Source organism: Phaethon aethereus (genome assembly GCF_964289735.1).
Source record: "Phaethon aethereus genome assembly, chromosome: 1".
Classification (NCBI taxonomy): domain Eukaryota; kingdom Metazoa; phylum Chordata; class Aves; order Phaethontiformes; family Phaethontidae; genus Phaethon; species Phaethon aethereus.
The window spans coordinates 62497261-62516941 of record NC_138575.1 but is presented as its reverse complement, the minus strand read 5'-3'; the positions used below and the strand labels follow the sequence as shown (position 1 = coordinate 62516941).

Below are 19681 nucleotides of genomic sequence, written 5' to 3'. Positions count from 1 at the left end.
AACTTGCAAAATTCAACCCCAAGCAGGCATTTTGACTTGAATCACCTCATTTCCAAATCTTTGAGCAGTTAAGATTCCATGGGTTCAGTCTGGATTTAAAGGGACCTTAGATCAAGGTACCCAGCACATGTTGATACTCTGCCTCCTAAACTCTCCTGGAATGCTTTTGCAGTTTTATTTCAACGTAACTTCTTTTATTCAAATTCTCTCCCTCCCTTCTAGAAGCCTGTCTTCTATATGATAACATGCTGTTTTGTCACAAGACTTTAATGAATATTGAAAGGAATAATAATATTCAGTTCCAAACCATTTTTTGTATTTTCAGCATGAGGCAGTGCAAAACATATGAGGATTGTTCCGTCAAGGTTTTAAAAAGTGTTGTAAATGAAGACTGTTGTTCCATTTGCAGGAACTGAAAATGTGGGTTTTCAACTGTATGTCGCAAACATGCCGTAACTGCATTATCTGTGTCTGATTTTGTACAGAAATCCATCTTTTGCAGAGTTGCTTTAAGGAAAAATAAATGAAGTTATACGTAGTTATGTGCTTCATGTAGATGGCCACAACTATTACTTTCTCTGTACTACAGTATTTTTTAAGCTGTATTATACTCATGTTCATCAAAATCCACCTATGCTTTGTTCATCTCCCATTTCTATGTGCATCCAGAACAGATGCAATATGCACACAGCTGTATGAGCCTGCAGCATTGGGACCATCTGCATCACCGGGCAGCAACCCCTGGATTACTGGCAAACCAGTAGCACCCTCTCCGGATTTCCCTCAGCCTCACATGTTTATGTTCTCACTTAACACCCCTCTCACACAGGAAAAGGAGCAGCTTCTGTCCTGCAGAATGACATCTTCGGGTTTATTCAGATCATCCGCAGCTAACTGTATAACTGAAACCTTGGTTTCTAGTCTCAACCTTGGGTGTTTAAACCAGCAACTCATTTCTTTCTCAGATGTATCAGGCAGCATACCTCGCCCACCACTTGCAAGTTTAAAAAAAAAAAACAAACTGCCACACATTTCTGAGGTTTTGAAGGCAGAGCTGGGTGCCCTCAGCTAAACAGCACACACCCCAGTCGCCCGGGACGGCAGGCAGCAGCCCCCCACAGACGGGGTGCGGTGCCGGCAGGCTTGCCTGCGCCAGACGCCCTTGACAGGACTCCCGCCGAAGCAAGGCAGAGATCGGGGGCTCCAGAGGTGCGGAGGGAGCCGTGCAGAGAGCAGCCTGTGGCAGAGGCGGCGTGGCACAGCCCAGGGGGTGCGCCCGGGGCCGCCGAGAAGGCGGCATCCAAGGCCCCGCGCTGGCCAGAGACACGACGCGGCTCCTTCGCTGCGCATCTCGGCCGGCCCCCTTCACCCAGGAGGAGCAAGCCAGCACCCGGCAGGCAATCGCCGCCTCCCCCAGCCGCCACGCAGAGGAGACCGGGGGGAGGGGGTTCGAGCTCCCCCTCAGGGACGAGGGTAACCGACGCCACCGGCTGCGAGCCCCCACGGGGCAGCCACCCCCCTAGCCCCGCGCCATCACGTGACCCACGGCAGCGCCCCGCCGCTCCCCCTTCCCTCCCGGGCCTGCCCTGACCGCGCGGTGCATTGTGGGAGTGGCGGTAAGATGGCGGCGGCCGCCGCTGGATTGAGCTGGAGGCGGGTGTCTTCCTTCACGGGGCCGGTGCCGCGCTCCCGCCACGGGCACCGCGCGGTCGCCATCCGCGAGCTGGTCATTATATTCGGGGGCGGCAACGAGGGCATCGCCGATGAGCTGCACGTCTACAACACGGGTGCGCGGGGCGGGGCGGCGGGCGCGGCCCGCCGCGGGCGGGGGGGGCAGGGAGCGCGCGGGGTGGGGCCCGGCCGGGGAGGGGGCGCCCGGGGCTGTGAGGCGGGGGGGGAGGGGGCCAGCGGTGGGGCTGTCATGTCTGTAGCCGCCCGTGGTACCGGCCGGCCGCCGCTGGGCAGCGGCCTCCTCACGGAGGGGTGGGACGGGGGGGGGGGAGGTCGTCGCCCCCGTCTCTCGAGCCTCCTGCCCTCTGCCGGGGCTGCCCGCGGGGGGCTCGGCTGAACCGCTGGCGCTGAGGAGGTGGCGGGCGGGCTGTCTGCCCCCGAGCTGAAAAGCTGCCTGGAGCTGATATTGGGGAGGGAGGCGGGAAATACGGCGGGGCGAGGGGTACTCCCGGGGTTGTGCTGCGCCCCGGCTGAGGAGGTGGGGTTAATGTGCCTTTCTGGCAAAAAGGAACCTGGAAGATCCCTTTCCGAGCCTCGCGTCTGCTCCGCTTTCCCAGCCCCTCGTCCTGGGGTGCGGAGTCTTCCCCTGCAGGTTTCGGCTAAATGACTGCAGGCTGGATTAGCCCCCGTCGAGTGTCCAGATCCCCCTTCTTCCCTCTGGTGGCTGCTCACGAGAGCTGAACACGCTGAAATAGAAGTCTTGGTTAGAAAAGTGAACATGTTGGCATTGGGAGCCTTTCCAAACAGGAAGCTGCCCAAGCCCGATTTTACTTGTGAAAGATTAGATGCCTAAATAGTTACTGTACGGGATGCTGTATGAGGCTGCAAAACTTTTGTGTAATTTCAGTGCTTGGGCTGAGACGAGAGAGTTAGGTGACTGATCTGCGCTTCTTAGTTAGCCAGTGCTGGCTGCTTGTGCACCATGCACAAAAGCAGCACATTAGCTAGCATTTTAACTTGCCAACTTTAAAGAATAATTCGGAATTTATTCTTATCACACCCCTCCCCCCCCAAAAAAAGAAGGTGGTGATGGTATTTTTGCTGAGTGTTTTTGAGATAAAATCTGGGACTGTGGGCATGTTTTGGAGGTAGGTTATTAAGAAGAGAATGCTTACTGTTAAGAGTTCTTCCAAGCAGATTTTTCTATGGTAGCTTAAAGATCTGCTGTACTCAATCACAGTTTTTGGGGGAGAAAAAAAAAAATCTCTTAACCTTTCTGTTTTGATGAGTAATCAAAAGAAAGCTTTTCGATAGTACAGTTATACTATCTGTCAGAACAGAGGTTCTGATATGTGCCTTTTGAGTGAGTCTTAACATCACGTTTTTTATATTTCTTCTCAGACTTTCCGCTAAAGGTGTTTCCCCTTTGTGGCAGTGACAAAAAAGATCACGACTCAGTTGTTCCACTTCCCAGACGAGTGTTTGACCCAAACTGACTTTTTTTTTGTCTGGGGGCTGAGATGCAGGGTTGTGACCTGGGCTGCCTGAGTTTGCAGTGTCACCCATTACTCTTGCTACGTGTGTGATGACTTCCAAGGAGCTAGCACACAGTGGGGACGTTTTAATCCCTTGCAGCAACATTCACTGGAAACTTCTAATTTCACACTTTTCCTCTTCGTGCTCGTGAAGAAAGATTAGGAAAAAGGAGACAATATCTTCTGTAATTCTTTCATTGCAGAACAGTTTAAACACTAATATGCTGCTGCTGGATCAGGCAGTCTCAGTTGTTCTTTCTTGCCCCTGCACCTCTCCTCTCCCATGTATCAGTGCAGCGCTCTGTAGATATTAACATTGGTCCTAGAACAGCATAATTAGTTTTTCAGTAGTGCTATTAAGTTCAGGCACACTGCCATGCTGCTGTAGCTCTAATCATGCTGTTTTTAGGGCTAGCTCCTTCTGAGTTAGCATAGTTATCTCTTTTGTGTGGAACTGCACTTGATGTTCCTCATTAGCCTCTTTTTTTGGCAAATCTATTAAATGGCTGGGTGACCCTTGGTAGCTGACTTAGTTACAGTGACCCCATGTTGCTCATTCATATATTGAGTATCATTGGTTTAACAGATGCGTTTGCTTTTCTTTTTATTAAAAAAAAAGTTTTAATCCAATTAAAACTGAGTGTTAAACAAACAGCCCATTCACAATTTTCTACAGGTAAAAGGTAATTCTTTAGAAAGCAGAGATGTTTAAAAATACACTTCCCTTCTCACTGTTTGACATATCTTCTTTTTTTTCTCTACTATAGTTACAAATCAGTGGTTCCTTCCTGCTGTAAGGGGAGATATTCCTCCAGGCTGTGCAGCACATGGATTTGTTTGTGATGGTACCAGAATACTAGTTTTTGGAGGAATGGTTGAATATGGAAGATACAGTAATGACTTATATGAATTGCAGGTAGGAAATGGATGAAGATATTTCAGTTTTGAAGGACTACTTTATCCACTTATGAACAAACATATTTTCTATTACCAATTGCAGATGAAATTTAGATGAGCTTTGCTGTGCTCCAGGAAGAATAAACTTTTTTTTAATAACTAAGTTATTTAGATTTTCTCCATGTTTGGAATCTATTTAAAGAGACTTCCATCTAGTTGAAATTATGAAGGTGATCTCTTATGTGCCCCTTTCGATGTATATCCTAAGAAAAGCCCAGCATTACCTTAAAAATAATTCAGAAAATATATGAGTGTTAATGTTATCTGAATTCTGTTGGCTATGAGCAACTATAAATGAAGGTATTTCTGATATATTTTTCTTGTCTTTAAGGCAAGTCGATGGCTCTGGAAAAAAGTAAAACCTCAAGCTCCTTCAACTGGATCACCACCTTGTCCTCGACTTGGCCACAGCTTTTCTTTATATGGTAACAAGTGCTATTTATTTGGTGGCCTGGCAAATGAAAGTGAGGATTCAAATAATAATGTTCCCAGGTACGATGATTTGGTTTGAATTCAATGTCTTTAAAAATAAATTACTAGATAGAGGAACATTCTAGGGAGGCTGTCCTGCATACCAAGTACTCACATTTGGATTATTTGTGCAGTGGAGGGGTTACATGCTAAGAAGCTTAAATATTTCTTCTGCTGTTCCAGAATATGTAACACTGACTGACAGTTCTGACTGCTTTGGAGGGAAACCTGAGTAGACTTTGGTATTTTTTCCTAGTATTTTGAGTGATGTTTTTAAGAATGGCTTGTTTGACAGAAGAATTTAAATCAGCAAAGTCTCATGAGTCATCAGAGAATTCACAATGGAAGTTTCCTCTGTAACGCTGTGGAAAACATTTAGGAATTCATCTGGAAATTTTTTTAAGTAACAGCTGAAGCTGCCTTTATTATCGGCAGACAGTGCTGTAATGCTGAATTTTCATATCCACGTTCACCTGCAGTTAGAGCGCTTGTATCCAGTGAGCCATAAACTGGCAATTATAAGCTCTGGAAACAAGAGGTATCGGTGTGAATGCCAAGATTCAAAGACCATTATCTAAAAATAACTTGCCGATAGATTCAGCAACAAATGGCTAATTGTCTGTTGGCTAGCCTGAAGTTATCAGAAAAAAACCAGCTGCTTTTCACCTTTGTTGCCTTAGAGTTGCAGAAATTAATCTCTGATGTCCCACGACATCATGTATTTCTCACAACTTTGCAGTTTATTCCAAGTTTGTCCATATGTAGTAGTTTCTGCTAAGAATGTTGTTTACCAATGTTCAATGTTTCTTTCATGTAATAGAGTGTATCAAGTCTGAAAGGATGTTTTCTTCAGAGGCAGCAAGTCATACTTTTTTTGTTTTAAATCCATTTAGTTTTGGTACTGTCCACAATGCCATCAAATGTTTGAGATTTTAAAATTCTACACTCTCCCAAGACAGAAGTCTATAATACTTGGAAGTGGTCAGGGTTTAAAGCCCATTGTAATCTTGCTTATAAGTGAATTTTTCATACTTTGATAATAATACCCTAGATATTTAAATGATTTCTATGAACTGGAGCTGCAACACGGTTCTGGCGTTGTTGGCTGGAGTATTCCTGTGACCAAAGGGATCTTGCCGTCTCCCCGAGAATCTCACACAGCCATCATATACTGCAGAAAAGATTTGGGAAGTCCAAAGATGTATATTTTTGGAGGGATGTGTGGCTGTCGGCTTAATGATCTCTGGGAACTTGACATAGGTGAGTTGATTTGCCAGTCGAAGTTAGTGCAGGGGCCTTACTGGCTAAGAGGAAAAATTATAGTATATAATGATTAATGGCTTGATGTGGTGCAGATATTACTGGAACTTACACCATAGTGTTAACCATTTGTGATTTTTGGAAATACGTAGATATAGCATTGTTTGCATATATTATCCTCACTGATTTTGGTTATACCATGGGGTTGTTTCTTTAGAATGCTTTAAAGTTGGATAACCATAATGAAACCATAATACATCTTTCTGATAAACAATTAGTTTGTCAGTGTTTCCCATGAATTTTAGAAGAAGCTTTAAGTGCTTTTTATTGCGCTTTCTTTCTTAAAATGGCCATCTTGAAAAGGTGAAATTTTGTTTTGTTGAACGTTAGAGGTATGTTCCCTCCTAAAATCCAGGTAGTGAAATATATAGTAACAACTTTTTTGAGGGTTTTTATTCTTTTTCTTTTAGAAACCATGACTTGGTCAAGACCAGAAACCAAAGGGACAGTACCACTTCCTCGCAGTCTCCATACAGCCAATGTAATAGGAAACAAGTATGTCTGTTGTTAAAAGCTCAACTCTAGAAAGGTACACCTAGTAGGAGAATGATGATGCTTATCCACTACTGCTCAGTATAAACCATCAAACACTGTAGAGTACTTTTCTGCTTCTGTTATCCTACCTCAGTGGAAATTAAAAAGTACCATTGTTAATTTAAGTGTATCAAACTGTCAGTGTTTCCATCCTGCAGGACAATCTGCCCAACCCACAAACAGCTTTCCAGGCTTCTTAATGCACCTTTGTGCATTCTGGGGCGGTCTCAGCTGGACCTGAGCTGGCTCTGTCAGGAGCCAACTTGAGTGCCTCTGTGTCTGTGACACAATGAACTAGCTACACAAAGAAACTGCCCAAAGAGTAGAACTAGTTATAGGCAAAACCATTCTGCATTTTTGTGGGCCAGTTTTTCTGTAGTCTGTTCCTCATTACTTTGCTTCTTGCCGCTATGGTTTGTTTTGGCAGATGGCATTGATAAAATGGACTTCTAAATGTGGGTTTCAGTCCATTTTATATCAGTTTACAAGCTGGCACAAGGGGAAAGAAGTGTGAAAGCTTTGTATCTTATGATCCAACAGCTTAGCTTTTTATTGTTTACTTAAAATGTTATTAGTTTGTAGCCTGCATTATGTTTTTAAATTTTGATATCTGCCTTAGATACCAGTGTTCTAATTGTAGAATGGTTTATTGAGAGGTCTGCAGTAAAGGGTTGTAGAAATTCTGTGTAAATGTGTGATTTTTGGACACTACTGGCAGTTTGGTAGTTTGTAAAAAGATACAGTATTCACTTCTGGGAAATTGTTTGAGGAGTTTGGGGGACTTTTGTTTGTTTATTTGTTTTTAATCAGTTAACCTACTCAGAAATTTCAGAAGGTAGATGTCTGCAACAGTACTTTCTAAAGAGAGTAGACACAAATAAAATCTGCTGTAAACCAGAACTGTAAAGCACTGGAAACTTTCTGTTTTGTCCTAGCTTGAGAGAGCACATGCAGCACATCTGGATGTTAATTGGCTTTTCTTTTCTTTTTCCCTCTTCCCTCTTTTCCTATATTTCAGAATGTATGTTTTTGGTGGATGGGTACCACAGTCAGCAGGAGGTGAAATTTCTGCTCATGATGGTGAATGGAAATGTACCGGTTCATTTTCTTATCTTAATTTGGGTTAGTGTTTCTGCCTTTCCGGGCGTGGGCATTTTGAATTAATACTTTATTAACAGAGTAGAATAAAAATTTTGAAGACCTGAGAAAAGTTTTAGGATACACAGTTGTAATCCTAGCTGACTAAAGAAGATGCCAGGTTTTTTACATCTTTCTTAAGAAGTGATTTTTTTTTCTTTGAACATTCAGCAGGTTTGCTGATGAAAATCTCTGTTAATACAGCTTTAATACTAAGTAATATAAATACTGCTTCTTCATTTGTAGAAGAACACAAGGGGCAGATCCTGAAATGATTTTTTTCTAAATGTGATAGTACTATCCCTGAATCCTCAGTTTCTGATCTTGTATTTGCTTGAGAGACTAACCAGAGGTCAGAAAATTCATCCTCTGTTAATTGATTGTACCTTGCAAACTAACTGGAAAGCGACCTTCTCCTTGTGGTATTGCAAATTTGAATGCAATAGTCTATAAAAACAGAGGTGATTTATTTTCATTTTCTCTGAGCAGTTAAGTGTATTGACATCTGTATTGCTTGTTTTGGAAAACATCTAGAAACTAAATTTTTTGAGTTTCATTTACTAGATACCACAGAATGGATAGGTCTGATCTCAGATTGCCAGGAGGACAAAAGTAACTTGTTACCAGGGCCAAGAGCAGGACACTGTGCTGTAGCAGTTGGCACTCGTCTGTATATCTGGAGTGGTAGAGATGGTTACAGAAAAGCTTGGAACAATCAAGTTTGCTGCAAAGATCTTTGGTACCTTGATACTGGTGAGTCAGAAATACATAAGAGACTTGTACTCTGTTCCATATTTTATTAACATATGGGAAGCTGGCATCGCTGATGATCAGAACATCTAAAACTGTAGCAAACTCAAAGATTATTTAAATTTTAGAGCTTATTTAAATAAACTATGCTTCACTGTTGATTGTTTGAAGGCTACAGCTGTAACTTAAACAGAAAAAATAGGAAGGCTTGTATAAAGCCTCTGAAAGAACTTTGTGGCTAGATTTTGCATTGCATGTCATAGTCAGTAGATACAAGGTGCTAAAGGGTGTTTTACCTAAACTCAAGATTCCTGGCCTCTCTTCTTTGTGATCTTTTCTGCTGCTACTTACTCTTTTTTTACCAAACCCCTCCTTCTCTTGGGATCATTGCTGCTGCTGCTTCCTCATCTCTTGGACTGCAAAAAGATACTGTCGAATCTGAGAAAGGACCAGGGGCTGATGGGAATTCTGGAGCACTAATCACTCATTAGTAGCTGGCTTGATGGCAGGACACTGAGATGGTATTGGGAAAGAGGGAACTAGAATAGTACTTGTGAGAGAGAGTTGTTGGCCACTCAAGCACAAGTATGAGAATGGTTACTGGAGATTGTGAAACATGTAGGAGATTGTGTTTTCTTTCTTTTTTTTCCTTTTTTTTCCTTTTTTTTTTTTTTTTAACTTCAGGAAGGTCAGAAGATGAAAAAGAGTAGCAGGGGAAGGATGTGCTTGAGAGTGCAGCCTAGTAAGGCATCAAGGCAAGTGAGAGGAGCAGGTCATTGATATTGAATCATGCCTAGGCCTCAGCCTCTGCAGAAGAAGTTTAAGGGAAAGCTCACTTTAGCTACGGAGAGCAAGCAAAAAAGGAAGTGCAATCTTCTGTGAATCCTTTCCAGGAACATGTAAAGCTTTAGGAACCAAAGAGCTGCATGCAGCCTTTTAGGAAAGGATGAGGATCTCTCATCTCTGTAATGCCCATAATGATGTATATACAACCCAAAGACTTACTGGCAGCAGAAAAGCCATTAAAAAAACAAAGCATCAAAACTTCAGCATTTTTGAACACTCTAGAATGGCACTTTATAGTTCTCTGACTTGACTTGCCACCTTTGACAACTGTTTCTTGTTGAATCTGGTATATATTGTACATAAGTGAAAAAGGAGCTATTGATTTTGCTTGCATTATATAGATATTTCTTAAACTGATAAAGGAGGGCAATTTCAAACATGCCATCTGTGTTTTATTGGTTTCTTGTAGAGAAACCTCCAGCACCATCACAGGTACAGCTGATTAGAGCTACAACCAACTCTTTTCAAGTGAAATGGGACGAAGTACCTACAGTTGAAGGATATCTTCTTCAATTACATGCTGATTCACCAGTGCCATCAGTGGCTGGAATACCTGGTACTGGGGTTCCCGAGACATCAGTGCTGAGTTCACAAGGTAGTAGTCAGATCACATTACGCTAATGTTTGTGCAAAGGTACAGTAGAGGATTGCATAAACAATTAATATGAGTTTGTTTTTAAAAAAATCATTTTGAAAGAGAAAGACCCTATTTCTTTGATTATTCCCAAAATGCGTGCATCGTAATTACGGAGGACTCGGCTTTTAACGTATCTCTCTCAGTTTTGGCCAGCTATCTGAATATGAAGATATTTATACAGTGCTGGACATGATTTGAGAAAGGAAATAGCAAGGAAAGGATTTTATCTGACTGGCCATGCAGTTTCATTTCAGTCTTGCAACCGAGTCTTCCTTCAGACAACTTCGGGTCTTCCTCTTGCTTACTGGAATAGATTCCAGCCAACACAATATTAAGTTTTATGTGACTGATTGGAATTTGCTTTTGTTTACCTGAAAGGTGGCTCTTCTGTACATCAAAGTCCGCAATCATTGCCTAATGTCCCTTATCCAGAAATGAAGGTGGATCATCCCAGCCAAACAAATGTCATTCCTAATAACGTAAGTGTAAACTGAAAAATGCCTAAGTGGCAAAGTAGTGTGGAAAGCGAGAGAACTGCCAGAACACTTTCTCATTTTTAAAAGTCCCTGCATATTTTTTAGGCCTTAGAAAAAGCCCAAAATCAAATGCAGAAAAAGACACCTGCTGAAGTAGTTGAATCTGTTTAGTTTTATGGTTGATAGACAGTCTTTAAAGTCCTCTTCCTGGCAATGCAGAAAGGAAACTGCAACTGTATTGACTTCCAGATTGCTAATTGGGAGCCTGATACCAGTAGAAATACTATTCATCCTGAAAATATTGGTGAAAATAATGTGTGAGGCAAAAAGAATAAAGCGTATTCCTCCTTTGTTAGTGTTTATATGCTAGTCTGCTTAGTTCTGGGTTCCAAATACAGTATAAACCTAATTATCTGTTCTGGTTGTGCAGTTGTACATGTTCCACTGTTTTGCCCATGTAAAAGAAAGAGGGAGGACAAACTGGCTAAAGCATTACATTTTTAGAAATTTAGACCTTTTCTTTATTGTGTAAGGCCTCAGGTCAGTATGGGATCCATAATGTATTGTTGTTGAAGACACATGTAGAAATACTATACATTTTACTAACGGTAGAAATATCTTAGGTATGTGCCAGGAAAACAAAGGTTGAAAGCCTCCGTAATTGTGATTTTTTTTTTTTTTTTTTTTTTTCCCCATCTCCTCAAGTCTCCCCAGTAGACTAAATGTATGCATCAGTGAACTTCCATGTCATAACATAAGAATGTGAGCTCACTGTCAGATAAAATGTACTATGTGTCAGGGGCACTTCCAAGTCAACTTAGAGTTTGAGTCTTTGTTTTATAATGGATAAGACAAGGTGGATTGTGAGGTTGGTTTCTTGTTTTAAAGTGCTAGGGGGATTTGTTGGAGGATTTTTGTTTGTTGTTTTCGAGCAAGCATTTTCATGCCATATTTGCAACTGAAATTTCTGAACTTTGCAGTTTAACAAATGTGTTGTTTTGGTTAGGTCCAAGTTTCCGTTTCATCCAACTCATTATTAAAAGTAGAAGGAAAAGAAAAGGTTGCAGCACCTGAAAACAACATTACACAGGAGACTCTGAAAAACCATGCAGATGCTACAGGATTCAAAGAATCAAATGCCCCTTCTCTTTTGCCTGTTTGTACTTCAAGTAAGATAACTATAGAATAAAAACTGATTAGAAAGTGAGAGTTAAAATTCATCTCAGAAACATAAAATAAGATTATTTCTGTTCTGCAATTTAAAATTATTTTAGAGGCCTTTGTGTACTTTAAAGAAAAAAAGCTTGTGCTAGTTATTACTGTACATATTTTTGGAAGATATGAGGAAAAATGAAATCTTAAGTTGTTTGAAGTGTTGCAAGGGACATGAAATTCTCAATATATTAATTATTGAAATCTTTAAACATAAATAGCCATTTTTAACATCAAAGAGCAGACTAATAGGGTCATATTCATTTTACAACATTAAGGTGATAGTAACTCCAGGCTCTCTTTGACACTACTTCTGTCTGTTAATAGTGAAAAGCTATTAGCTGATGTAAAATTTTAGGCAATGTAGAGAGGAGCATGCTTCTTTCTGAAGAGGAAATAGAAGATACCCACTGATTTAGGCATTTTACTGAAGTGCCTTAAGTTCAGTGTGGTGAATCCAGGCTCAATCACCTGATCTGTTTATATTTTACTTTCATGTAATTTATAGATTGTTGGATTTTCATTTTCTTCACAGTGTAATTTAAGTATTGTGTGGAAATTTTGCATCTTAGTGCTAAGGGAGAAACAGACTTCCACAGTGGTTAATCTTAGGTTGATTGTTACAAATCTGTGATGCTGATTTGTGTGGATACTTTATATTAGGATTTTTTTTTGCAAATTCATCCTTTTGTAACCAAATAGATGTAAAATAGCAAGCTTAAAAGAAATGAAATTGCCATTTTAATATAACTGTTTACATGTATCTTTTTATGACTCTGCAGACAGACTTCTGTTAGGTTATATACCTAAAGAAAGCATTAGCAGTTAATATAATCAGATATATTCTAATGTAAGTCTGAGCTGAACTCTGGTTTTATAGGAAACTAAAGCCATTAGATCAAGTTGAGATTTGTTATGTGTTATCAATATTGAATTCTGGTTAATATTTTCTTTTTTTTAAGGTCCTCAGACTTCAGCAAATGTAGGTGAATTACATGACTTGGACAAACGAACTGTAAATCCTGATGCTTCTGTATCCAGTACTGTCTCCAGCACACAAACTATGGTAACCCAGCAGGCTGTTAAAACTGAATCATCAAGTACAAATGGGGCAGTTGTTAAAGATGAAACTTCACTAACAACATTCAATTCAAAATCTGAAGGTTTGAAATGTGTTTCACATACTGTATTTTGAGCCATATATATCTAAGGCCATCAGAGTTCCTCTAGTGTGGTGGGATTCCCATCTTAACTAGTATCTGAGACTGAGATAGGGCTTTGGGCATTGAGTACCTTGGGCAGCTTGGATGATCTCTGCTATGATTTAAATATCTTTTAAAAGCAGAGTGTTCCTTTTACACATTTGTAAACCACTTTGTTTCCTGTAAGTGAAAGGTCCTTTAGATCTTCATTTATGCAGAAGGCCATTTGCTGAATAGCAGGGGCAGCCAGTTTTGGTGCCCATAGCACATTTGCTTTTATTCAGTGATTGTCTGTTTATTTAGTCAGCAAAAGACTACAAATAGTAACCTTTGATGGATTTGGTTTTAAACCATTGACCTCTGTAACAAATATGGCCAGTTCATGTGGCTAGCTCACCACTAGTCAAATGTGGTGACCTCTTTACAGTCTGCTTGAAATACCTGAAATAAGCAGCAATGCAGAAACTAAACATATTGATAGTTCTTCACGTTTTGTTTTTCATGAATATCAACAGGCTGTGCTTGCTATTGTTTTGAGTGTTAACTAAAGAACTGTATTCTCTTATTGATGCTGTGTGAGTAGTGTATTTTTTACCAAACAGTATTGTATTTTAAAAGCAAAAACCAGACACACAAGTACAGAATACTAATATTCCCTTGTGTTGCTTATGTGCTTTGATTTATATATCTTTTTTTTTTTTTAAGATTCCATTTTCAATTTAATAAATGTTCTTTTTCCCATTTATTAGAATTGTTTAAAGATTAACTGCTCATGTTCAGAATTCAGGCTGTGTTGATGTCAGAAGCAATGCATTCACATTAAGATTTCATGCTTAGACTATTTATACAATGTCATCAGTATGTGTCTCAATCTGGTATTTAGATTATTTGTTCACAAATGTTTCATAATTCCATAATTTCTTAGGATTTTCTGAGTCCTGCCTTTTGTTTATATTATCTGTATCAGCCTGCAATACCAGGCCTTTATAGTTGTCTTGTGAATATGATGCAAGCCAAAATTAGTTGTTCATGTTATAAATAGAACTGCATGCGAAAGAAGTCAGACATACTTTTGCAACAAATATTTGTAAATGTCTATTGAGGTCAACTTTCATACTCTGTGGACTTTGTGTTAAACTTTTCGTATCACTTAAGCTTTTTAAATATAACTTTTTGTTTCTAGCTGCTGAAACTGCTTATATCACGCCTTCAACAAGGGGCAATACTGGACAGACAAATGATTCACACTCCTCTGTAAGTCTGAAAAAGTATAATCCAGTTGCTGTATTAGTTGTAAGGGCTCTTCTGTTTTCGTTTAATTGTATCTCTGAAAGAAAAGCAATGTATATTTAGGGCTTCAAGTGAGTAATACAGGGGTAAACATTTCTGTTGTAAAACTAATTGCATTGGATGGGTTTGATTTGAGTCTAAGTAGCAGTTGTGTAGTTGGGAGGAGATCCAAGTATGTGTTTCAGCTGTTGAATCATTTTTATTGGCTGGCACAGTGGACTGGTCTCTCTGCTGCACAATGTGCAAATGTAAAATGTTTTTCTGTATGCACAATTGAATTTAAAATTAAGCGTGTATTAGATCAAACTAGTGTTAGCTGCTGATCTATAGGTTTGAAACACAACTAAACTGACATCTTGATGTTTTTCCCTAGAGGAGATGGGGACTGGCTATGCAAGCTGTAAATACTGCCTGAAAAAGTAAATGCTTCCTATTTCACTTGCTTACAACTTAATACACAAAATCGAGGTGCCACTGTTGCCACCAAAAGAGAGGAACTAAGAATGGGAAGAAGCAGCTGCTACTAAAGGGTTAGGGTTCTTTTGCCAAGAGCAGCTGCCACTCCTGCCCCTTTTCCATGCCAGCAGGATCATGGCCTGTCTGTGCTGGGCCCACTGACCATGCAAGCACCGTCCCCCACACCTGGAGACAAGTAAGAAAGACAGTTTGTCTTTCTGGGTCAGTCAGGAACAGTTCCCATGCCCTCCACCACCATTGCCCCATGCCACAGCAGAGGCCCTGTTCTCAGCTGCAAGTGGGTTCAGCAGCAGCTTGAAAGAGAGTGTGTTTGGGGCTGAGGTATAGCTGAATGCCAGGTAGAGCTACTGATACCGGACTATTCTGTGGAACTTCTTGACCTCTGAGTGAAGTTAACTCACAACTACATGCTGCTACAGACACCTAGTTCTACAGCTTTAAACTTCTTCCCCTCCCTCTTTAAACTAGAATGTCAAGAGGTGACATCCCAGCTGTTGGTTGGGTTTTTTTTTTTTGAATGATGGACTGTGTCTAAATCAATGTATAAACCAGTTGGTTTTGAACAGTATTTTAATAATATATGCATATTCATTTGAAGTACAAGAAAGTAACACTAGCATAAAAGGGGGTTGTCTTACATATGCTAGAGTTGTCTTTTTTTTTTTTTTTTTTTTGACATTACGTTGAAGTATGGGTAGTCTACATAATATGTTCTTCAAATACTAGAAAGCTCCACAAAGACAGATGGCACCGGTGAAAACGAGAGACCGGCAGTGGTATGATGTTGGAATTTTTAAGAACAACAGCGCTGTGGTGAGCCAGTTCTACTTGCTGCCAGAGGAAACACTGAGCATCCCTAACAAGGTAGCTGCTAATTCTTCTCTGACATAAGTTGCACATACATATTTTGGAATCTGTTGCTCATATGGTTGACAACAAAATGTGGGATTTTCTGATGCTGGATCTGGATCTGGTGCTTGTAGGAGTTTTGTATTTTGTGACCAGTAGTTCCTCATGTATTTTGCTGACCTTTTTTTACTATTTCCTAAGTCACATGAATTTTCTTCTTTTGTTTTTGTATGATAATATGGAATGTCTTATTTTTGCTATTGCTAATTCTTTCCATATTTCTGTTTCTAGCCTTAGGAAAGATTTTTAAAATTGGTGAACTTTCAAACCAGTAAAAACTCTTAGAAACTAAAAAAAAGCCACAACTTTTTACTATGTTATTTCAGTACAGCATTGAAATGTTTCGATCAAGGTTTCTTCTCTGTTTCCAGAATCTTTGCTTACAAATGGTTAGAGACTAATAAGACAGGCTAGGCTGTTTAAAAAGACTAGATATGAAACTGTAGTGGGTTTTGTATTAGACTTCTCTAATTTAATGTTGTTGCACATGTAAGTTTATATAGGAAAATGTTATTCGTGTGAAACTTACAAAAATGCTGCAGTTTTGATGGTGAAAGTATAAATTAATGAGGTCCTAGTGAACTAGAAACAAAAATTATGGGTATATGTTTTCAAGACAGAAACAAAAGAACAGAACACTTTCTTTGGAAGCAATTCACTACAAATATTGTGTATCTTGGTTTTAAAGAGTGTAGTACACTTTACAGTGTTTACGTTGATTGTGGTTTCTAATACATTATTCATAAAGAAAATACTTCCATGGGAAGTTTCAAGGATGCATCAATGCATATTTTAAATGTGGAAGTACAGTAGCACATAATGTTTCAGAAACCTATTTGTTACTAACTTACAGTGCTTTTCTTTAAAAACATTTTGATTACCTACACATCAAAGCGCAACTACAGGAATAGGAATATAGAAATAACTGTTCTTGAAAGAAAAATATTTTTTAGAACAGAAAAGTATGCTAATGGAATCATAAGTTATACTGTTGGAAATGCTACTTTGCTTTTACTTACCCAAGTAAAAATAACCAAGAGGTGCAGTTTAATTTAAATGACTGAAAAATGGGGGGGTTGGTTAGAGATGTAGTCTCATATTGCATCTTGGAACAGCTGTTTTGAGGTGAGATAGTGTCTCAGTCAGAACCTTTTTGTAAATTCTGATTTAAGTACAAAAGTATTAGTTAGATTTTCAGTTTCAATTAAATATATTAATCCCAGTTTATCACTACCCACTTCATATTTTTTAGGCTAATTGTGCTTAGAATATTTTAAAAATTAAGACAAATGTTGCTTTGTTTTCAGATGGAAAGTGCAGATGTACCAGACTACAGATTACTTAAGAAACAGGATCTTTTTCCAGGCACAGTGTACCGGTTCAGAGTTGCTGCAATTAATGGCTGTGGTATTGGGCCTTTCAGTAAAGTCAGTGAATTCAAGACTTGCATTCCGGGTTTTCCTGGAGCTCCTTCAACAGTCAAAATCACCAAGGTGAGAAATATAGGTAATTCTAGTTCTGATGTATAAAATTCTGGTCACAAGCTTAATCTCAGAATTCTTGGTTTTGTTGTTGGGGTTTTTTTCAGGTAAAATTGTCATATAAAATAGTGTCAAATGCTTACTTGGTTAATTCTGCTCAATGTAATTATCTTTAAGAAATTTGCTATAAAGAATTATTTTAAGACTTTAATGATCATGTTACCAGATACACATCTTAATCATCTGATAGTTTCCCCATGATTTTCTCTTAAATCTATAGGGGTTTACTGTGCTTTTTTTTAAAGAAAAAAAAGTCAAAAGATACATCCTTACCTCCAAAGAGTGATGATCTTAGGTTAGAATTTTCAGATGGTCTTTAGAGGGTTTTTTTTGTATTTTTATATATATGTATTCGAGTATCTAATGGTTACCTACATGCTATCGCATTTTCTCCCTTTTCCTTTAGAGTGTAGACTGTATTCATCTTTCTTGGGAGCCTCCTGCTTCACCCTCTGGAAATATTTTAGAATATTCTGCCTACTTAGCAATCCGTTCCACACAATTACAGGAAAATCCAAGTCAGCTTGTATTTATGAGAATATACTGTGGTCTTAAAACATCGTGTATAGTGACTGCTGCCCAGCTTTCAAATGCTCATGTTGATTACACTTCCCGACCTGCTATAGTGTTCAGAATTTCTGCAAAGAATGAGAGAGGATACGGACCAGCCACACAAGTCCGATGGCTTCAAGGTAAAGTCAGTGTCAGATGCAGCATTTAAATGGGCTGTAGTTGTGGCAGAGGAAGTGGCATTACTGTGTCTCTAGAACGAACACTTTACTCAGCAGTGCATGTGAAGTTGTTGAAATGTTGTTTTGTTCCTTATAGGAGTTTTCTTAAAACTTAGTTGTTGAATTTGGCACATTTTAAAAAACATTTTATATTTGTTCACAAGCAAAGACAAGCAAGTACTGAAATGTTGGTTATTCAGTCTTACCCAGTCCCTCAAATAATAAAAGCCTGGTAAGCTTCTGATTTCCCTGGGCTTCACTTCAGCTCAAAAGTTTTTTATTCTAATAAGAAGTAATCCAGCTACATGCATGGGTGTAGTCAGGTGGGTTTTTTTCAATCTTTTCTCCCTCCTTATTAGAAAAAAATTTCATAAAGTGACATAAGGTGCATATTTGTGACACATGCAGACTTTGAAGTCTGCATTACAGCCAGAAGTTTTGTCATCTTGTCCCTGTGCTTGAATTTGTACAAGTTCATGATGAGTTGGGGATGGGAACTGATGAAAATAAAGTTTAGTTTTTAGCCTGATCAGTTCTCGCTCATGGTTTAAGCCAATTGAGGGGCTCAAAATGAGAAGTTTTGCTGGCTTCTCCTCTCATCCTACTCCTTCCCCTTTCTGGCTTAGCTTTCTGCTAGTTGGGAGCTGCCTTTGCTCAGCAAGAGGTCCTGTGAGCATGGAGGAGGGTTAGGAAGGGCAGAGCCAGGGGAGTGTGGCTACCCCTTCGGGGGGCAATGAACTGTTGCATGGGTTTAGCTGACCTCTCTGGTAGTGGGCTATGATTCACAGGGTGTGGTTGGAAGCAAACTGTTGAATATACCACTGCCTGTTTTTTAACATGTGTTTTCCGAAGGTGGAGAGCAACAATGAAGAAGTTGTCTTCCCTAATACTGTTTTAACCCTTTAACTGGGAAGGGCTTTGACCATGATTTGTATCCCAGAACTCTGAAACAGTAGCTGTTTGAAAGTGTTGGACCCTGTACAGGTTGTGAAATTAGGAAACGCTTAACAATGTCTCCTTCTTTTTGCAGATATGAAAACATCAAGCTCAAAGTAGAAACAACATAATGAATCTCAAGTTTCGAATGTAGTGTTTAATGTAACTGTTGTACTATTTGTAAATGCTACAAATATTTTATTTTTGCATTGTTTTTATCTTAAAAATATATAACCTTTTTTATGTTTGAAACATCAGCGTTACACAGCCTTGCTCAGGTATGAGTACCATATAGAAACTATATTGAAGATGGTGGGGTGGAGGACCATACTCATATCCAGTAGTGCTTTTTGGTAGTGGTAGTTAAAATGTAAGAAAATACACAATTTCAAATTAAAAATAAATAAATAAATAATTGGCACATGCCGTAATACTTGATGTAGAGTCCCCATGATTGCTACAGATCTTGCATAGATAATTCATAAGATTTGGTATATGAGCAAATTCTGTTTGGTTTCATTTCTTTATACCACATTCTTCACTGTGGTGCCTGAGTACAGGGCAAAAATTTCCAGTTATTATATAGTAACTTAAAATGTATAAATATTTTAATATATACTTTTTTTGTAAAGAAATGATTTTTCTACTATTTGTAACAAATACCTTAATCTTGACAGATATCCCCCGAAGATTTAAAAGGAAAAAGATAAACGTAGTCATTTCTCCTATTACAAAAACCATAAATCCATTGTAAATGCACTACTAATATTTAGAATTATCCTTTTGTAGTTGTACAAATCTTAAACTTGTAAATACCAATGTTTACAAGAGACCTTTCTGGTCTTGTATTAAAACTTCCATGAGATTAATTCTCTTTTTTTGGGTTATTTTTGGGGGTTTTTTTTTTGTTTTAAATCCATATGCTTTGCTTTTAGCATATGCTTGCTTTTTGCACTAATAATAACTTACCTCATTCCTGTGTTTGTAATCACTTGTGTTGCTTCCATAATGTTTCTGTAAAACTTCAATCTGAAAATTTTAACCAAAGT

General features: G+C 39.2%; 1 protein-coding gene across 1 annotated transcript; it reads left to right on the top strand.

Moving 5' to 3' along the window:
* Positions 1–1621: 1621 nt before the first annotated feature.
* On the top strand, positions 1622–17686 carry HCFC2 (host cell factor C2; the record flags this gene model as incomplete). Its single annotated transcript, XM_082014036.1, has 15 exons — positions 1622–1787; positions 3974–4122; positions 4495–4655; positions 5686–5894; positions 6365–6449; positions 7507–7610; positions 8190–8378; positions 9631–9816; positions 10237–10337; positions 11341–11503; positions 12509–12709; positions 13932–14002; positions 15242–15379; positions 16732–16917; positions 17372–17686. 15 exons carry the CDS (start codon positions 1622–1624, stop codon positions 17684–17686), a joined length of 2424 nt encoding a protein of 807 aa, XP_081870162.1.
* Between the last annotated feature and the right edge of the window lie 1995 nt (positions 17687–19681).